Genomic DNA, 21,708 nt, shown 5'->3' with positions numbered 1-21,708 from the left:
GGGACATGAAGGGGAAGCAGTGGTTGGGAAGGGAGTGAGACAGGGTTGTAGCCTCTCTGCGATGTTATTCAATCTGTATATTGAGCAAGCAGTAAAGGAAACAAAAGAAAAATTCGAGGTAGGTATTAAAATCCATGGAGAACGAATAAAAACTTTGAGGTTCGTCGATGACATTGTAATTCTGTCAGAGACAGCAAAGGACTTGGAAGAGCAGTTGAATGGAATGGACAGTGTCTTGAAAGGCGGATATAAGATGAACATCAACAAAAGCAAAACAAGGATAATGGAATGTAATCGAATTAAGTCGGGTGATGCTGAGGGAATTAGGTTAGGAAATGAGACACTTAAAGTAGTAAAGGAGGTCTGCTATTTGGGGAGTAAAATAACTGATGATTGTCGAAGTAGAGAGGATATGAAATGTAGACTGGCAATGGCAAGGAAAGCGTTTCTGAAGAAGAGAAATTTGTTAACATCGAGTTTAGATTTAAGTGTCAGGAAGTCGTTTCTGAAAGAATTTGTATGGAGTGTAGCGTTATATTGAAGTGAAACGTGAACGATAAATAGTTTGGGGAAGAAGAGAATAGAAGCTTTCGAAATGTGGTGCTACAGAAGAATGCTGAAGATTAGATGGGTAGATCACATAACTAATGAGGAGCTATTGAATAGAATTGCGGAGAAGAGGAGTTTGTGGCACAACTTGACTAGAAGAAGGGATCGGTTGGTAGGACATGTTCTGAGGCATCAAGGGATCACCAATTTGGTACTGGAGGCAGCGTGGAGGGTAAAAATCGTAGAGGAAGACCAAGAGATGAATACACGAAGCAGATTCAGAAGGATGTAGGCTGCAGTACGTACTGGGAGATGAAGAAGCTTGCACAGGATAGAGTAGCATGGAGAGCTGCATCAAACTAGCCTCAGGACTGAAGACCACAACATCAACAACGAACTGTTCTAAATGATTGATCTCCCATAAAGTAACCGAACAGTAACGGATGCGAAGGGATCCACTTCTGGCGACAAATGACTGCAGATCGTAACAATTAAAAAATACCTTGCAGTAACCGTCCTGCGGACTGAGTCTCTGATTTGCTGGTGAAACGTCTGCTCAGGACATTATACGATGGAGCCGCCCCCCCTCCAACCCCCAGAACGAGTTCCACGACCTGGTGCATTGTGGCGGCGTTTGAACCTCTCCGCGGCGACACCACGTGCGCAGCGCGGCCGCACGTGCCGAACTCACGCGGTTGTGACACCCAACACGGCGGCACGCCTGCGTTGTTGGCAGGACTGCGACGCTGCGCGCATGCGCGTGCGACACGCGATGCCGGCCGTGCTGCACGGCGGTACGCGACGCCTTCGCCAGTCAGCCGTCGGCCGCGCGCTGCCACACACACTCCGACGCGTCGCGCACGCCCTCCGCCCCCAACACGCCGACCCCGACATGACGCACGCTCCCGCCCCCAAGAAGCGCAGCATGCCGTCTCCGGGGACCGAAGCTGCCGCCGCCCCCGCAGACGTCGCCCTGCCTCCCGAGCCCGTCCCGCCCCCAGACGGTGGTTGGGGATGGGTTGTCGTCTTCGCTTCTTTCATGATACACATCGTCAGTGAGTACAACAATACGCTGCAATATACTCATTAGCGTGGGCGTAACGTGTGCTTCGTCAGTATTCCAAAAGATGCTATACGACGACATTGGAAAACCCTTCTTCCAGAATGATATAAAATCAACATCGGACGGTGTCAACACGTGTATCACGGAATGTACCATGTTTATATGTCGCGGAAAAAATGCTCTGACGATATTCGGGTGACATTTGTTAAAATATTCCTGTGTAATGGGGAGTTTTCATACACGAAGACGATAAACAATCGTAGATAAATGGATTTGTTTGAATGTTTCTCACCAAAACGCAACTATTTCCGCGTACCTTCAATAGGAAGCAATCTCGTCATCCTAGCAAAAATCTGATTTTGCAAATAGGAAAAGTAAAATACAGCAAAAGCGGAGAGAAAATGTTCAAACCAATTACCAACTGGCGCTTTAGTTCTTTAGGGCTTCCTGTGACTGCAATATTTAGTTTAAAATATTCCGTAACAATTAAACGTCTCCAGTCACCATTTCTTCATTACTTTTCCTACGTTCGCCGCGTCTGAATTAAGACCCCGTTACCAAACGTTATGTTTTGCATTTTGTCGTTCTCTCTACATAAGCTGCCATTTGGCCCTGCCGAAACAAGTCGACTGTTTTTTGCGTGAATAATGCGTGAAATATATAAAAAAATGTGCTAATATGAATTTGTGAGAATTATCTGGAATTTGGCATTGAATTATGTTATCTGGATCAAAGTTATTATGGTTTTCGCATAGACGTAACATTTGACCGAAGTTTTAAAGCCAATTGGATAACGGCGGCGAAAATCAAGTGGGGTAGAAGAGCCATGATTTTTTTAATATATATTCTTAGAGTGTCAGGCAGTATGTATTAGATTTTACGGACGTTCAGGACAGAAATTGTTATAAAACTGCTGAATACCGATATGGCTCCTTTGCAGTCTCGGAAGCGCGTCATATCTCACATTCCTGTAGTAAAGTTTACGTTGTCGTACTGTCGAGCAATTCTGTACACGCTAGGAGTGTGGAACACAAAAGACGATAGGAAAACTTCAATCGTGACACAACTCACGTAAAGAGACTTCATTATGTCATTAGTTTCTGTCTCACGCGTATTCTGACTAAATGTGTCAGTCACCGCGTCCTATCATTATGAATGGAGAGAGAGAGAGAGAGAGAAATTTGTGGTAAGTTCCTGTGGGACCAAACTGCTGTGGTCGTCGGTCCCTAGGCTTACACACTACTTAATCTAACTCAAACTAACTTACGCTAAGGACAACACACACACTCATGCCCGAGGGAGGATTGGAACCTCCGACGGGGGGAGCCGCGCGAACCGTGTCAAGGCGCCCTAGACCGCCCGGCTACTCCGCGAGGCATTATGAATGGTTATGGTAATTCTCTAAAATGCCACCTACTTCAACAGTAAGGAATAAGGCCTAAAAATAAACGGTATGTAGATATCACTGATCCGTTAGGCCTATGAACCTTCGTATGAATGAACCTATGAACCTTCGTATAAATCAAATGTAAATGTAATACAAGTTAACAATGTACCTTCACGACAATACCGTCCAATCTGTGAAAACATCATCAGTATGATGACGGAATCTAATGGTTGTGACAGTTCACCAGCCTTTGACAATACTGACCACCGCCGTCACGGGAACTCCTGCCGTTTTACAGCACGTATGCCTAAGAACTATAAAACTTAAGCTGAAGGAAAAAGTTCTTGCATTACCCCTATTATTTTACAGTTTGGTCCACGCTGAACTGGTTGTGGAGGTACAGTTCCACGGCCAAAGTCATTCACCGTGTGTTGTACTAATCAACGATTTCTCGTGGCATTATTTGACAGTGTACTCTAGTAACCAGAACGACGCAGTGTTCATGTGCAGTTTGCCGTGATCGTGCTGCCCTGTGACATGGACACTGTCTGTAAAGAAACGATGTGTGTTGTTCGAAGCAGTAGCTGTGGGCAAAACTTTACTAAGGGTCGTTCTCGCGCCGCGCTTGTGCGTTGTATAGAAGTTGGCAATGCGTACCGGTGCCAAGCTGGAGGTAGCCAATAGGACGATAAAGTACGTTAGCCAATCGTCAGCTTTTAACCAGATCACCTCTTTAGGCGGGAAAATGCGAAGTAGCCGCACTGTGTGGGCGGCCCTTCCTTCACTTCAGCCTTTTGCTGCGTATTGACATTTCTGTTATTTGAATAAGATTCTTCTGGGCGTGTAACCGCATCGTGATACGATAGAACTACCAAATTTTCGGCTCTAACTGCAGGCAGTGTTCTTCAGTGTGATTGCATGATGATTTGTGGTTGCGAATTTATATACAGAGTCAACCGATTTCACAAGCCTATATCAATCTAAATGAATGAGGATAGAAACATGGGGATAAATTTTAACTTGTGCGTAGAACTTCAAACTTTTAGTTTCAGAAGAGCGTATATCTTTTACTTGAATTCACTTTGTGAGATGATCTTTCAAAAGAGATGTATTTCCAATAATATATAAAATTTACAGATATTCGACATTTTTTGTAAACTCACTTTGATAAATTTTCAAACAATTTACGGTAATTCAGCCAGGTAATATTTAACTTCCTGGCAGATTAAAACTGTGTGCCCGACCGAGACTCGAACTCGGGACCTTTGCCTTTCGCGGGCAAGTGCTCTACCAACTGAGCTACCGAAGCACGACTCACGACCGGTAGTCACAGCTTTACTTCTGCCAGTACCTCGTCTCCTACCTTCCAAACTTGACAGAAGCTCTCCTGCGAACCTTTGGAAGGTAGGAGACGAGGTACTGGCAGAAGTAAAGCTGTGACTACCGGTCGTGAGTCGTGCTTCGGTAGCTCAGTTGGTAGAGCACTTGCCCGCGAAAGGCAAAGGTCCCGAGTTCGAGTCTCGGTCGGGCACACAGTTTTAATCTGCCAGGAAGTTTCATATCAGCGCACACTCCGCTGCAGAGTGAAAATCTCATTCTGGCAGGTAATATTTACATCGACAGCCGATATTTCAGCGTGAGTAGACCCGCCATTTTCAAGGCACAAACAGTAACGGACAGGTGATGTACAGGAAAATTTAAAACCTCGGTTCTCGGAGTAATTCAGGAAAGATAACACACACGCATTGAACACTAGTGCCACCAAAGATGACCAGTCAGAGGTCGATAGCGAAAGACTACGAATTAGCAAGCGAGGTAACATTGACTCTGTCCCTCTGTTTTTTGACAAGGGAAAGAGCAGGATTCCAAACAGAGTTTAAACAAAAACCTCCATCCCAGTTAACAAGGTTTCTGGATAATTTAATCTCAACAGCCTCCTTAATAACACTGTCCGAATTGCTGGATGCGCATGCCAATATCTCGGTATTGTTATTTAACATAGGGTGACCAGTATCCAAACAATGTTAGCAATAGCAGATCTACTTGGCTGCTGTCATCTTGTGTGCCGTTTATGCTCAGTACATCGGTCCTCCACGGTCCTGATAGTGTGACCAATATTTGCCATGCGACAGCTACAAGGAATGCGATATATACCCGCCTTACGCAAACCAAGCTCATCCTTGACAGAACCGAAAAGCACTCTAATTTTAGGTGGAGGTCGGGAAACACATTTCACATCGTATTTCCGTAAAATACGACCGATCTTTTTGGAAGTGCTTCCTACGTAAGGCAAAAAGGCAGTAGACTTAGGTGTCGACTCATTATTATCGATAGTCACCCGATGCACAGTTAGACAGCGCAACGCACGTTCAATCTGTATTTCACTGTAACCATTTTGACGAAATGTAGCTTCAAGATGGGACAGCTCAGCTGGCAAAATCACAGTGTGCGAAATGACATGTGTCTGTGTACTAAGGTACGAAGTACCCCTTCACGCTGAGCCGGATGGTGACAACTATCAGCCTGTAAGTACAAGTCAGTGTGAGTACGTTTCCTGTGAACTGCATGTCCCAATGATTCATTAACATTCCTCCTTACCATAACATCCGCCGTAAAACGAATGTTCGGGTGCATCGAGTTCAGATGTTCTAGAAAGGCATTCAAATTCTCCCCACCATGAGGCCAAACAACAAAAGTATCATCAACATATCTGAAGAAGCAGGCGGGTTTCAAAGGCGCCGACTCCATTGAACGTTTCTCGAAGTCTTCTATAAACAAATTTTCAGTCACAGGAGACAACGGACTACCCCTCGTAACTCCATCTGTCTGCTCGTAATAAAAAGTAAGTGGAAGTCAACACATGCCGAAAGGGATTAGATAATCCAACACCAAACCTAACCTGAATTAACTGCAACGAATCAGACAGAAGAACACGAGTGGAGAGAGAGACCACATCAAAACTTACTAAAAATCGGCGTTCCGACATATCGTGTAGCCAAGCATCTTGCTTCTCTGTTAAGTCTACAAGTTGGTCGGTGTGAACGTCATATCAGGAACTGAGCTGACTTCTTACTTCGTTTGGAGGGACTGCGGTTGAATGACTCTGATATTTTAGTAAATTTTGATGTGGTCTCTCTCTTCACTCGTGTTCCTCTGTTTGATTCGTTGTGGTTAATTGAGGTCAGGTTTGGTGTTCATTTAACTAATCTCTTGACTTCCACTTGCTTTTTATTCAATGACCAGTATTACGAGCAGACAGATGGTGTTGTGATGGGCAGTCCGTTGTCTCCTGTGATTGAAACTTTGTTTATGGAAGACTTCGAGGAACGTTCACTGGAGTTGGCGCCTTTGAAACCCTCCTGCTTCTTCAGATATGTTGATGATACTTTTGTTGTTTGGCCTCGTGGCAGGGAGAATTCGAATGCCTTTCTAGAACATCTCAACCGATCCACCCGAACATTTTTTTTTTACCATGGAGGTGGGAAAAGATGGTTGCCTTCCCTTTCTTGACGTTATGGTAAGGAGGAAGGTTGATGGATCATTGGGACATGCAGTTTATCGGAAACGTACTCACGCTGACTTGTATTTCCAGGCTGATAGTTGTCACCATCCGTCTCGGCGTGAATGGGTACTTCCTATCTTGGTACACAGGGCACACGTCATTTCCGACACTGAGATTTTGCCAGCGGAGCTGTCCCATCTTGAAGCTACATTTCGTCAAAATGGTTATAGTGAAAGACAGATTGAACGTGCCTTGCGTTATTGACCAACAGTGCATCGAGTGCTTGATGATAATACTGAGTCGACAGCTAAGTCTACTACCTTTTTGCCTTACGTAGGAAGAACTTACAAAAAGATCGGTCGTATTTTACGGAAATACGATGTGAAATGTGTTTTCCGACCTCCACCTAAAATTAGAGTGCTTTTCGGTTCTGTCAAGGATGAGCTTGGTTTGCGTAAGGCGGGTATATATCGCAATCCTTGTAGCTGTGGCATGGCAAATATTGGTCAGACTATCAGGACCGTGGAGGACCGATGTACTGAGCATAAACGGCACACAAGATTACAGCAGCCAAGTAGATCTGCTACTGCCGAACATTGTTTCGATACTGGTCACCTTATGTTAAATAACAATACCGAGATATTGGCATGCACGTCCAGCTATTGGGACAGTGTTATTAAGGAGGCTGTTGAGATTAAATTAGCGAGCAACCTTGTTAACTGGGATGGAGGTTTTAAAGAGTCAATGTTACCTCGCTTGCTAGTTCGTAGCCTTTCGTTATCGATACATCTGACTGGTCATCTTTGGTGGCACTAGCGTTCTGTGTGTGTGTGTGTGTGTGTGTGTGTGTGTGTGTGTGTGTGTTCTTTTCTGAATTACTCCAAGAACCGAGGTTTTAAATTTGCCTGTACATAGCCTGTCCGTTGCAGTTTATGCCTTGAAAATAGCGGGGTGCACTCCCGCAGAAATATTGGCAGTGGCTGTGAATATTACCTGGCTGAATTCCCGTAAGTTGTTTGAAAATTGTATACGCCAGGGGAAACTCAGGTCTAACACTTTGATAAATATTATAAATCCGGTGTTGGCCGGTTATATGCCGTCTTCGTTGTCTTATTCAGAGTATGCTTGGTGTCTCGAATTTTTGCTGTACGAAGAAATCTGAAAATTTCCAGGAACGTCATAACTCAATGTGCGACTTTATGTACTAAATAATAAATATTCATTCATTTCAGCGTCTGTGCTTTTTAAATACTCAAACAAGTGCTTCACAATAATCAGTCGACGTGCATAGTAATATTTTCCATCTGCTCACGTGGGATACAAAATTTCAACTACTCGCTACAGCTATACAAATATGCCTGACTTTTTCCTCGTCCTTCCCGCCAAACGAGAGAGATCAGAGGATTGAAAATTGCAGGCAAAGATATAATCTTACTTTGCTGCAACGGAGGTATTTAAATTGACTTTACAGAATTTGTTTTTAAAGTAAATATAACTAAATTTAGTGAAAAATTGTTATAAATTACTTCGTAAAATTTACTTTGTCATGTTTTTTGTTAACTAACTTCAAAATTATTTTGTTGCTATCGAAGTAGGAAAGGCGAATGTTCAACCTCGGTTTATTGGGAGAATTTCAGGAAAGTGGAGTTCATTTGTAAAGGAGACAGCTTATAGAACGCTAATGCGACCCATTCTTGAGAACAGCTCGAGTGTTAAGGATTCCACCAGATCGGGTTACTGTAAAGGAAGACATCGAAGCAATGCAAAGGCATCGTGCTAATTTGTTACCGGTAGTTTCGATCGACTCACGATTGTTACGGAGATCGTTCGTGAACTCAACTCAGAATTCCTAGAGGATAGAAGATGTTCTTTTCGCGAAACACTATTGAGAAAATTTAGAGACCCGACATTTGAACTGACTCCAGAATGATTCTACTGCCACCAACGTACAATTCGCGTAATGACTCTGAAGACAAGATAAGAGAAATAAGGATTGCTACGGAGACAAATAGACAGTATTATTTCCGTCGCTGAACTAGCGAGAGGAACAGGAAAGGAAACGAGTAGAAGCTGTAGAACCATGAACCATACGGTGGCTTGAAGAGTATGTATATAGACACAGAATGAAAGCAGTCGTTCACAAAGTATATCATTTACACATAATTTGATTTATACAAGGTTATAATTTTTGCTATACGAAGTGGTCGATATTCACCGCTATCGAAGGGTTCCTATTATGCATTGGACTTGATTACATCACAACATACAATTACAAATACAATTAAATGACAATTACAGTGACAAGACTCAAAGTTTTTATTTACATTTCACAAATGTTAACGCACTCTCCACCGGGCGCGTGACCAACATCCGGACGATAGCCATCTCGTTCCACAATTTTGCAAGCGTGTGTTTAAGGGGAGACACATAGATGAAGTCTTTCAGAAACCCCACAGCAAAAGAGAAAAAAATCACACTCCGTGAGACCAGGCGAATTTGGCGTGTGTAGAAACTGTTGCTGTGACCGTCCAATGCTTCAAATATAGCAGCCGCGGTGCCGTACTCTTGGCGAAAACCACTTGTAACTGAATTTCCCCTGTTGAAACGGAGATCGCAAAACATCTTTTGTGGCAGTCTTACCATGTCTTGACACGACTCACACCAGATGCTACACGAGTGAGCTAACTGCAACAGAGGGACCCCTACCGCCAAGCACATGAACCACAAACTTTCAATAAATTCACAAGGAAGTACGGGAGGAATATTGGGTTTAACGTCCCGTAGACATAGAGATCATTAGAGACGGAGCGTAAGCTCGGATTGTGTCAAGGATAGGGAAGGAAGTCGGCCGTGCTCTTTCAAAGGAAGTATCCCGGCATTTTGTATTTTCATGTGCAAGTTAAGATCCACGCCAGGGTTCCATATTCCTTCACGTAGAAGAAATAGGCATTTGAAATCGGACAAATCTTTTTAAAACACATTCTGTATTTCCAGTTAGCCCACGATTCCTTAAAGAACCTACTTCTCGCATATGAAACAGCTTCAAACTTCCGATCACAGATGAGGTAATGTGTTTAGATTTCGACGTTAAGCATGTAAGCGAGAGAAATTTTAGAAAAGGTTTGCAGTTACGCTTAAAGTTTGTTGGAAGTTCCTAAGCGATCTCATAATCAAACACTGGATGCATATAGTCTGGGTGATTTGCGCTCCATTTCAAGCAAAAGGAAGTTTCTCGCGCACCTCAATATTTATGACGTCATATCTATACGTTATAGAATGATACAATGTTGCAGGTACATTCAGTGATATATGTAGATACTGTATGCAAACTGTGTTGCGAATAGAATTGTTCGTGACGAAATAAGAAATTCAGCCGTGCCTGATACTGAAGAGCCATTGTAAGCAGAAGCTAGTTTTTTCATGCGTCTAAATGTCTATGACGTCATATCTCCTGAACTACTTGTATCTGTCGTACAATGGTGTAATTTTACAGGCACATTCAGTGGTATGTGTGGACGCTGTAAGCAAACTGTGTTGCGAATAGAGCCCTTAATAAAGAAATAACAAATTAAAAGATCTGAGCTGAAGTTTAGCTTCAAGAACAGCGAACATGTGGTAAGCGATAAACTTTGTCCCTTATATCATTTTTGTGGGTGATGTCGGCGATGAAAAGTTTCGTAAAGGTTTGAAATTATGTGTAAAGTTTCTTGGGAGTCGCTGAGCGCTCTCATTCTCAAATACTGAATGAATAAAGTCCGGGTATTTGGTCGCCGTGAGTCAGGCAAGACAGACACACAGTTTCCAACTTTAACAGAATAAGACAAATATTAAACTTTTAACACTATGCTGTACCTTTTAATGAGTAGGTTATCACAGCATTTTAAATTTTTAAATTACGTCAATAATCACTCGAAATACTGAAAATCAAATTTTTGTTGTCCCTGCAAGCCGTTAGAGAGGCTTGTTCGGAATTCCGAGATAGTCGCGTAGTACACAATATAGATTCCATCTCTATCCCTCCAGTTGCAAATGAAAGGCAGTCCTGACAGGGTGTATGTTGATTCGCTAATAAAGATTAACAGTAAATGCTCCTATCAATAACATTTGATAACCTTCTCCCTTGATCCTGTCATCCATTCATCAACATACAGTATGCCAGGACTGCCAGTCATGGGGGGATACTACAGTCAGTTCCACTAGAAGTGTACTCTGTTATCTGTACGACATAAAAGATACTATTATAAATGTATGTTTACATGAAAATACATGTTCTTACCAACTGCACAACTACCTAATAGGTAACCCAGTCACCGTCATTGTCGATTATAGCTTGGCACCTTAGCCCTCTCTCCGGTAAATCAGCCACGTTTCCAACCCCTAAATATCGTCTGACCCACTTCGCAACGAATGTCTTCGACTTTATAAGAATTATAGCAGCAGATTCGGTCCCTTTGGATTATTTACAAGGAGCACTGCCTCGTGAAGCTTCAGATATTTTGCACTCATTTTAAACTGAAACCGGCAGAACAAAACATTCAACTCTCACACTGTTTATCTATGCACTGTGCAAAAGCGCATTGATTACAGGTTCGAGAGGACAACGAGATATGTCGCCGCGGACATCACAATTAAAATTATGGCGTACACTTTTTGTGGAACTGATTGTACACAGAAAGTCGCCCTCACGCGAATTCTCAGTGGTTTTCATATAATCACCCAGAAGAGTCTTATTGACGTGGGTCCCCGCCAAAGAAGCATACGCTCATATAGGTTTCTGTTGTTCCTATATACTTCAACATAAAAAAATGCGGAATTCGGCTGAAATACGACAGTTCGATGTGGCGACATTGACCTGTAGGATAGCCTAAGCTCTAGGTTAGGTTGGGATGTTATAGTGTGGTTGTGACATGCGAAACCAATAAATGTAAGTATAGAGGCGGTTGTGAATTCGAAGTCTTGTTTGTGGTGACAGACTAGTCTTTACGTCACTGGCTATACAAATCAGAAATTCCACCATCTCAACTTCACACAACATTGCCGTAGAAACAATAGATTATTAATATGGTTAACTGTAAAAAACGGGTGATTTCTCAAACTGGGGAACAATCAAGAATGGGGTGCCGCAAGGTTCGGTATTGGGTCCTCTGCTGTTCCTAATATATATTAATGACTTGCCATTCTGTATTCACGAAGATGCAAAGCTGGTACTTTTTGCCGATGATACAAGTATAGCTACCACACCCAACAGACAAGGATTAACTGATGACATTGTAAACGATGTTTTTCAGAAAATCATTAAGTGGTTGTCTGCAAATGGGCTCTCATTAAACTTTGACAAAATATGGTATATACAGTTCCACACAATAAATGGAATGACACCATTAATAAATATAGACTTCGATCAGAAATCGGTAGCTAAGGTAGAATATTCAAAATTTCTAGGTGTATGCATTGATGAGGGGTTGAACTGGAAAAAACACGCTGAAGATCTGCTGAAACGTTTGAGTTCAGCTACTTATGCTATTAGGGTCATCGCAAATTTTGGCGATATACATCTCAATAAACTAGCTTACCACGCCTATTTTCATTCTCTGCTTTCGTATGGCATCATATTCTGGGGTAACTCATCATTGAGTAAAAGAGTGTTCATTGCACAAAAGCGTGTAATCAGAATAATTGCTGGAGCTCATCCAAGATCATCCTGCAGACACTTATTTAAAGAGCTAGGGATCTTCACTGTAGCCTCACGATATATATATTCACTTATGAAATTTGTTATTAACAATCAGAACGAATTCGAAAGTAATAACAGTGTACATGGCTATAACACTAGGAGAAAGGATGATCTTCACTAATCAAGGTTAAATCTAACTTTGGCTCAGAAGGGGGGAAATTATGCTGCCTCAAAGGTCTTTGGTCACTTACCTAATAGCATCAAAAGTATGACAGTTAGCCATCTAGCATATAAAAGGAAATTAAAAGAATTTCTGAATGGCAACTCCTTCTACTCATTAGATGAATTTTTGGATATAGTAAGTGGGTAATTTCCCCCCCCCCCCCCCCCCCCACCCAAAAAAAATTGTCATGTAATATTTTGTGTAATGTAATATCTTGTATAGACACCTTTTATTAACCTGAAGTGTCGTATTCATTATCTATGCAACAAGTATTAATCTAATCCAATCTCTGATGCTAGCTGTAATCTGTCAGGAACCATCATTTATGTTGCAAGAGACAGAATATGCGTGAAACTTGAGTTTCTCCCGGCGTATAAAATGAGCATAGAAGTAACGGGAACGCAGACGGATGACGTCATCGACAGGTGAACACACCATCATTTTCAAGCCACAAAATCAGTGAGAGAGAGCGTTATGCAAGGAAATTTAAACCCTCGCTAGGCCGGACTACGTCCACCGAGAACCATAATACGGCGTGTGCAGGAAGGCAACACAATACAGCGCTGCAACATCACAAAAGTGGCCAATGTCAGAAATTATTCATGGAGAATATTCGTTACCAACGGATGAGCAAGTAGTATTAACTCTGTCTCACTGCTGTTTGATCAGGAAGAGAGCAGGATTCCGAGCAAAACATATGCAAAAACTTCCGTCTCTATGTACAAGGCCACTTGCCCGAGTCTACAAATGCACACAATCTACTCCAGTGCTGTGCCCTGCAGGCATTTCCAGCCTCGCGACTGATTAAAAATGCGTAACAAGTGACATTAAGGATACAGGATATTTTTCTGGCTCAATATTACGTAAAAATCAACACCTATTTCTTTCAGGCACTGTTTATAACGTATGTGTTTTACAGATTTTTTGTTGATATCAGGTAATGCAGCACACTTTCTAAACAGATCACAAGTATTTTGAATATTTTTGAACCTGCTTAGGGTTGTTAAAAATTACAAAGGAATTGATGCAATTTTTTCCCCAAAATGCTTCCTCAAATTGAGGTACCATTTAATCCAATGTTATACATTTGAAGGAACCAATTTTTTTACCAGATATGCATGACATGATGGGTGAGGTACTAGACCTGTTTAATGCCACCTATTATTTATATCAGAATCATAAAAAATGTCGCTTTTTACATTTTAATTTTTATAATTTTTTCCTAATAAAAATGTATTTTTTCTATAATTTAGTTGATTCTTCAATAAAGCTTAGGTCTACTACATAAGAATGAACTACTGCAAGTTACAGAAAAAAAGTAGTCCAAGGATTTATAAACTTTAGGAAATATTTGTACCTGAATTCGGAAAAATACAATTTGCGGTAAATTGCGAATGAAGATATGAGTCCAATTAAACTGTGCCTCAGAACATTCTTGAAGCATAGTCTTCATCCTGCAGCATTTCATCATCTTCAAGCTTCCTCTTGACATTCCTTTTGGCACTTCTTGCTTCTTTGGAAACTTGAAGAGCGAATCTCTCAGCTTCATGCTCCCCATTGTCTGTGACACGCAAGCAATTGATCTTCTATATTAGAGCCGCATTTTATGCCTAAATTTCTCAGAACTTCCAACCTTTCTATCACTCCATCATTAAAAATATCATTGCATCTAGTTCACGAACTTTTAATGTATTTAGTACTGCAAAAACGTTCTTGGGTAATATTTCCCATATGCAATGGTTGAAACTTTCATTTGTATTCTGAGTGCCCCCATGAAGACATTTACTAAGCAAAATAGTGTCACTCAGGTCTCTAAAAATTGGTTTTATTTCATTCAAAACAGGCTCTGGAAGACAATGCTTATGATGGTATATTTGACCACTTTCTTTTGCTTTTTGGTAACCACACCAAGAACCTGCTCCTTTGGGCAAAGTCCGTGAACAGGGTGGTCATCTGTGGACACCTTATGAAAGTAGGTGGCCCATACAGCTTTTCTCATTGCTGTAATATCATTCACAGGTGCAGTTCGTCTAAAGGCCAGTCCATAATAACTCTGAAGGAGGTCTATTTCAGTTTCTGTCAATCTGCCTTGGCCAGACAGAGATTTTCCATCAGATAGCAACTTACCTTACCTTTCATTTCTCTTCGTAGCTTTCTCAGTCTAGCACCCATCCTCTTTTGCACATGTCCACAACACTCCGGTGTAATCGCTGGAAACAGAAAGTTCACAGTTCTTTTCTTTGTTCCTGTAACAGAAATAAAGGGAGCATGGCTACACACATGACCGTAACTTTAAAATTTGGTATATATAGGTAATTTTTAATTTCAAACCCTATAATGTATATACCAAAGTAATCGGGAAAGACTATAGAATTTAATAACGTCATAAAACGATTTCGATTTTTCCACAATTTTTAGAAGTACCCTGTATCCGTAATGGTTGTCCACAGCGGTGGAAATGTGCACCACATGGATGACTAGCATCATGGCAATGTTCTGCAATCGCAGATTTGCTTCGGTGATGTAAGCGAGTGTGATTCTTCCGTTCTATTCGCCGGTGCTCTACAGTCTGTTAAGCTGACCAATGTATGACATGCCACAAGTGCATGGGATGTGATAAACACCCTCCTTCGGCAAACGAAGATGATCCTTGACAGGCCCTCAAAGAGTCCTAATTTTGATGGTCGAAAGAAACACTCCAAATCCTGTTTCCGCAGAATACAACCAATACTGTCGAAAACGCTTCCGGAGTATGGCAAAAAGGCCTTCGACTTAGGTGCCACCTCGTAATGTTCCTAACCCGATTCGCGGTTGGTCGATAGCGCAAAGCGTGTCTGATCTGTCGTTCATCATAAGCATTCTGGTGAATGGCAACTTCGAGTTGCGCTAACTCAGCTTACAAACTTTCACGGTCTGAGACGACGTGAAAGATTGTGTGTAGTGTATAGGCGCCACAGAAGCTTGCGACAGGCGAGCAATTCTGCTATTTCAGAACATTGCCAATCTACGGAATATAACAACACAGAGATTCTGGAGTGCTCTTTCAGGTATTGCGTTGGTATGATTAAGGAAGGACTTGAGATTAAATTATCAAGTGAGCTTATAAGTAGAGAGGAGGTTTTTGCACAGATTCTGCTTGAAATTCTGTTCTCTCCGTGGTCGAACTGCGGAGGAACAGAGTGAACCCTACTTGCTCATGCACTGGTAATTTACAATCACCATCGATAACTTCTGACGTTGGTCATCTTTGGTTGCGAGGTGGCGCAACTTGTTAGCGATGTTTGTGTTGTCTTCCTTCATATGCCGTATTATGGTCCTCGGCCTGTGTAGATACGCCAATCGACGGTTTGAATTTCGTTACACAGCGATCATTCGTTGCACGTGTGTCTTGAAAAAGTGTGTTCATCTGTCGAAATATCAACAGTTGTCGGAGACGTCACCCTGCTGCATTCCTGTAAATTGTTTTGACAGAATACGTTGGTAAATACATGAGTAGCAAGGCAACAGTCGTTGTTCGACGCAACGGTTCATTTCGATACGAACAGTAGAGATGGTAGTCTTAGCCTTGTGCTTTCCCAGAATATAAGGGATAGTGAACCACTAGTCGGGCAGCAGCTAGCAAATCACTATGTGACGTAACAAGAGCGTTGCAAGGAGAGCAGGGCAAGATCGTCCCAAAGAACTTTTGTTTCCAATGAATTCAGAAAAAAAATGGCTCAAATGGCTCTGAGCACTATGCGACTTAACTTCCGAGGTCATCAGTCGCCTAGAACTTAGAACTAATTAAACCTAACTAACCTGAGGACATCACACACATCCATGTCCGAGGCAGGATTCGAACTTGCGACCGTAGCGGTCGCCCGGCTCCAGACTGTAGTGCCTAGAACCGCACGACAACTCCGGCCGGCATGAATTCAGAATACTATTCATATGCAGCGGGATGCAGGATATCACTCAAAGAGTCCGCATTCGTGTCCACGAATATGACGTCTATGAACATAGACTCAGGTGTTTTCCGCACTAACGATGCGACACATTAGTGTTTTGATGACATTATGCGTTGGAGCATAGGTGACAGAGCTCACCGTATGGAGTTTCGTTTAGTGTTCTGACAAGCCGTGGTTTAGTGTCTGACTTGATAACAGACGAGTTTCTGACTGGAGAGAGCGTGAAACGCGAAGCTACCAATGTGTGTCTACTGCTTCACTTTTTCATGATGCTGAAAAAACTGAACTGGCAAACTCTTGAAAATAGACGCAAACTGTCCAAATAAGGATACTTAAATAGTTTCAAGAAACAGCTTTAAATTTTTAAGTGGCGAAGCCGCTCCACGCCCGTACTATCCATTACAGAAGTTCTACTGTCACCTCGGAGTTAGTTTTTACTGATCTAGAAGTTCACAGGATTTCGGTTTGCGATGTTGTCCTTGCGTCTGGATAGAATTACGCACTATCACGGACCCATAGAGGTGACTGGACGAAAAGCGATTGAAATGCAGCAGGCTTAAGGACACAGGGAAAAAAGTGCCAATGCAAGCATCAAGGGGGAAAAAGCCTCTACGACAGTCTGGATGGGTAGTAAGGGCAGTGGCGGATTTTCTTGCTTGTTGCGACAAATCGTGCAAGAGTAAAATTATGGTTAGTTTTTGGGTATCGCGCAATGATCGGTACCAGTGTCATAGCTTAGGTTCGTCGTAAAGGGTAGCAGTCTATATCGACGCGAGGTGCTACTGAGGATGGGCTCCGAAGATATCTCCTGGGGCAGCTGCAGCGCCTGCATACCTGTAACGTGCCAGAGTTGTTATATGAGTCGTCGATTGGTCACAAAATCGATCGCACGGTGTGTCAGGTTAGGTGGGTTTTGTTTCTGTTTAGTGTACAAACTGGCTTCCCTGCTGTCGCCGATTAGGCGGCTGTGTCTATTTAGCTGGCAGTGCCAGACGCCTTTACCGAGGTGCAAGGCTTCGCCGATATTTGCGTTGTTTGTGTATTTTAACTTGCCGTAGGTAACTGACTGACTGTCCCTAGAAAAGAATGTCTGTGGGTGATTATGTTCCCACCTATGGTTGTCATCGTAGTTTCTCAGATTTAGGAGTGAGGGGTTGTTCGAGTGTCTGGAGTTCCTGTACAGTCGTGTGACGAATCTTTTGAGTACCTCCGAGAGAGTCCCGAGGAGGTATTCATTGTGAAGACCCGAGATGCGTGTGTGTCGTGGAGCATAGCTTCACATGGTGAATTTAGGAGTATGCAGGGTGTCTGTAAAGTCCCGCTGTCACTTTAGAAAATCATAATTTGGAAACTATTAGAGACAGAGCATCGTGGCTTGTTGTAAGACTTTAAGCAGCTCTCGAAGCTTCTTTTTGCTGTTATGCCAGAATTTCAATGGGTGCTCCACTCGTCGCTCGTACACAGTTCTTACTGCTTCATTGATTCCTGCGCGAAGAATAGCAATGTCGTTGACATGCGATCCTTGACGTAACCCCACAAACAGAAGCATAATAGCGTGGCATCGGGAGAGCGTGGGGGGCCCTGCAATAGGGCTGTCTCACCCATGCACCTCAAGAAAAATCTCGCAAACTCCAATGTGGGGGTGCACTATAATGCTAGGAGATGGACAGCTGCAGTTCTTCGAGCTCTAGTAGCAGGACCTGCTCGAACACGTCCAGCTTAACATTTGTCGTTGACGATTCTCTGCGAAGAAAAATTGGCCTCTCACTTTAGCATGGATTAGGCCTCACCAAACATTGGGCTTCGGGCTCCCACGGATATGTTCACGTCTGTTGTGTAGGTTTCCGGAGCACAACATCCTAAATGGCTCTGAGCACTATGGGACTTAACATCTGAGGTCATCAGTCCCCTAGAACTTAGAACAACTTAAACCTAACTAACCTAAGGACATCATACAAATCCACGCCTGAGGCAGGATTCGAACCTGCGACCATGGCGGTCACGCGTTTCCACACTGAAGCGCCTAGAACCACTCGGCCACGACGGCTGACACAAAATCCTAAGGTTTTGGCGATTCACATGTACAAAAATGTGGACAGGCACTTTGTTAGGTAATCATCATCACCACCATCATCATCATCATCATCACCATCACCATCATCATCATCTAGGGAGGCCAGCATGCAACACGCCAATGCATACTGCAGGGGACGATTATCTTGCTGCAATGCTTGGATCACTTGCACTTTGTACGCAAAAAAGCGTAACCGATTTGGTAAAGCTTCACGGACAATTGATCTTGCTTCCTGCAATTCGGGTGATAGACGAATTGACAACTGAAAGCTACGTTGAAATGCGGGCTGCTCGTTGTCAATATGTGCTTGAGACGCAGGGGGACATCCACTTCGAGGAACGTCCTTGAAACTGCCTGTCTCTTTAAAGCTCTAGAACCATCCCATTAGGCTTGTTTTCGCCAGTGGTGCCCTCCCATATTGACGTGTTTGTATTCCGCATACCAGATGGCACGTTGACCTTTCTCGTACTCTGCCGAGCGGGATTAGCCGAGCGGTCAGGGCGCTGCAGTCATGGACTGTGCTGCTGGTCCCGGCGGAGGTTCGAGTCCTCCCTCGGGCATGGGTGTGTGTGTTTGTCCTTAGGATAATTTAGGTTAAATAGTGTGTAAGCTTAGGTACTGATAACCTTAGCGTCCCATAAGATTTCACATACATTTGAACATTTTTTCTCGTACTCTGTCAACATTGTGATGCACTCCAGATCAAATCTGCAACAAACGAGAAAGGAAGCAAACCTTCCAGAGCTGCTAGACGTTTCACAACAAATCTAGATTCTCTGTCTCTAAAAGTTTCCAAATTAAGAAAATGGTTCAAATGGCTCTGAGCACTATGGGACTTAACATCTGACGTCATCAGTCCCCTAGAACGTAGAACTACTTAAACCTAACTAACCTAAGTACATCACACACATCCATGCCCGAGGCAGGATTCGAACCTGCGACTGTAGCGGTCGCGCGGCGCCAGACTGAAGCGCCTAGAACCGCTCGGCCATTCCGGCCGGCTCCAAATTAGGATGACGGCACTGAAATGCTCCTCTCATTACATATAATTACCTCCTATGCATCATGATGCAAATCATTAAGTTACTGCAACTGTCTTAGTATAGTGTGTGATGTGAGCACACGAACTTAAGAAAAGTTTTGCACCTTTTCGTATCTGCTAATGTGACTGGGCTTACATTCAAGGTTAGCTGGGAGTGAGAGAATAAGTCTTACAAAACTAAAAAAATCCTTGGACTTAAAAGCATTATTATTATTCCAGGTTTTACATTGTATTTATCTTTTCTGGTAACCAACGGCTATATGTATCAAATTTAATTTTCGTTCTCCGCCTGTGCCTATCTATTTATAAATTTTCGTCAATAGCGAGACTGGAATGCAGTTGTAGGGAAAGGAGTAGAAGAAAAGGTTACAGGAGAATATGGGCTTGGGACAAGGAATGAAAGAGGAGAAAGACTAATTGAGTTCTGTAACAAGTTTCAGCTAGTAATAGCGAATACCCTGTTCAAGAATCACAAAAGGAGGAGGTATACTTGGAAAAGGCCGGGAGATACGGGAAGATTTCAATTAGATTACATCATGGTCAGACAGAGATTCTGAAATCAGATACTGGAGTGTAAGGCGTACCCAGGAGCAGATATAGAATCAGATCACAATATAGTAGTGATGAAGAGTAGGCTGAAGTTCAAGACATTAGTCAGGAAGAATCAATACGCAAACAAGTTGGATACGGAAGTACTAAGGAATGACGAGATACGTTTGAAGTTCTCTAACGCTATAGATACAGCAATAAGGAATAGCGCAGTAGGCAGTACAGTTGAAGAGGAATGGTAGTGAAACATGGACTGTGGGAAAACCGGAACAGAAGAGAATCGAAGCATTTGAGATGTGGTGCTATAGACGAATGTTGAAAATTAGGTGGACTGATAAGGTAAGGAATGAGGAGGTTCTACGCAGAATCGGAGAGGAAAGGAATATGTGGAAAACACTGATAAGGAGAAGGGACAGGATGATAGGACATCTGCTAAGACATGAGGGAATGACTTCCATGGTACTAGAGGGAGCTGTAGAGGGCAAAAACTGTAGAGGAAGACAGAGATTGGAATACGTCAAGCAAATAATTGAGGACGTAGGTTGCAAGTGCTACTCTGAGATGAAGAGGTTGGCACAGGAGAGGAATTCGTGGCGGGCCCCATCAAACCAGTCAGTAGACTGATGAAAAAAAAAAAAAAAAAACCTATAATCCACACCTATCGCGAGGACGAGGTTGCACTGGTTACAGCGCGCATAGGCGTTAAACAATCATTTCTGCGGCGCTCCATGTACGAATGAATGGGAGGAAGCCGTAATAACTGGTACAATGAGAAGTACCCTCTGCCATACACTTCACAGTGGTTTGAAGTGTAGACGTAGAGGTACACTGTGATATATTACAATATTCACGATGTTACTTTACAATTATCACAGAACGTCTAACCACTTCTTCGACGCTGTTCCGCGTAGCAGAGAGAACACGGTGCTGGGAGCAGTAGACGGCACTGAAATATTGCTTGCCACATGCCCGAAAGTCCGGAGCGCTGCCAAGCTTGCAACTTAACGGGCAGCAAAAGAAACAGCGTCGGTGAAGCACTGTTACGTCCCTTGGCCGTTTGCAATGGTGTGACAGTGTGGCGTTTGCCAAAGTGTACCGTAATAAGAGAAATATCTCCGTGGCATTGTTATACTGCTAGACATATTGTCATTAGGAGTCGCGACATCTCAAAATTTGTTCAGTGCATTTCGTTTAGAGGAACTTGTTCGTAACAGTTTGAATGTTCCACTTAGTAAGGCTAGTGTGTAATTATTCCTGTGCATCGGATTGAAAATTATCAAGTTTCTGCAGCTGTCTTAGTATACTGTGTGATGTGAGCACACAAATTTTAAAAAAAGTTTTGCACCATCTGTATATCTGCGAACGTAATCGGCTTAGAATCAAGGGTAACAAGGAATGAAAGAATAACCCTTAGGAAACAAAAAAATCTGAGATTTAAAAACAACATTGTTATTATTCCAGGCTTTATATTGTATTTATACTTTTCGGTAACCAAAGATTATACACCAGTTTAATTTTGATTCTCCATGTGTGCCTATCCGTCCATAAATTTTCTTCAATATTTCTTCTACTAATTAATGTCTGAATTCTTTGTCTCCACGTGGCCAGTTGTCTCCCTCTTTTCTTCCTTCCATTCCATGATCCATCGCGACATTCTGTCTTCCAATATCCTTTTCGTGTGTCAACATCAGTTGAGGT

The 21,708-nt window shown here is 42.7% G+C and overlaps 1 protein-coding gene across 1 annotated transcript in view; it reads left to right on the top strand.

Moving 5' to 3' along the window:
* Positions 1-1,446: 1,446 nt before the first annotated feature.
* The window catches only part of LOC124798823 (monocarboxylate transporter 12-like), a 661,199-nt gene continuing 640,937 nt past the window's right edge, over positions 1,447-21,708 (top strand). Inside the window, exon 1 of the mRNA XM_047262352.1 lies at positions 1,447-1,604. Coding sequence (XP_047118308.1) covers positions 1,475-1,604 — 130 coding nt within the window. The 5' untranslated portion in view covers positions 1,447-1,474. The remainder of the gene's footprint in view (positions 1,605-21,708) is intronic.

The sequence above is a fragment of the Schistocerca piceifrons genome, chromosome 5 (assembly GCF_021461385.2).
Source record: "Schistocerca piceifrons isolate TAMUIC-IGC-003096 chromosome 5, iqSchPice1.1, whole genome shotgun sequence".
NCBI classification, from domain to species: domain Eukaryota; kingdom Metazoa; phylum Arthropoda; class Insecta; order Orthoptera; family Acrididae; genus Schistocerca; species Schistocerca piceifrons.
Note: the sequence above shows the minus strand (reverse complement) of the source record. Positions and strands in the feature narration are given on the sequence as shown.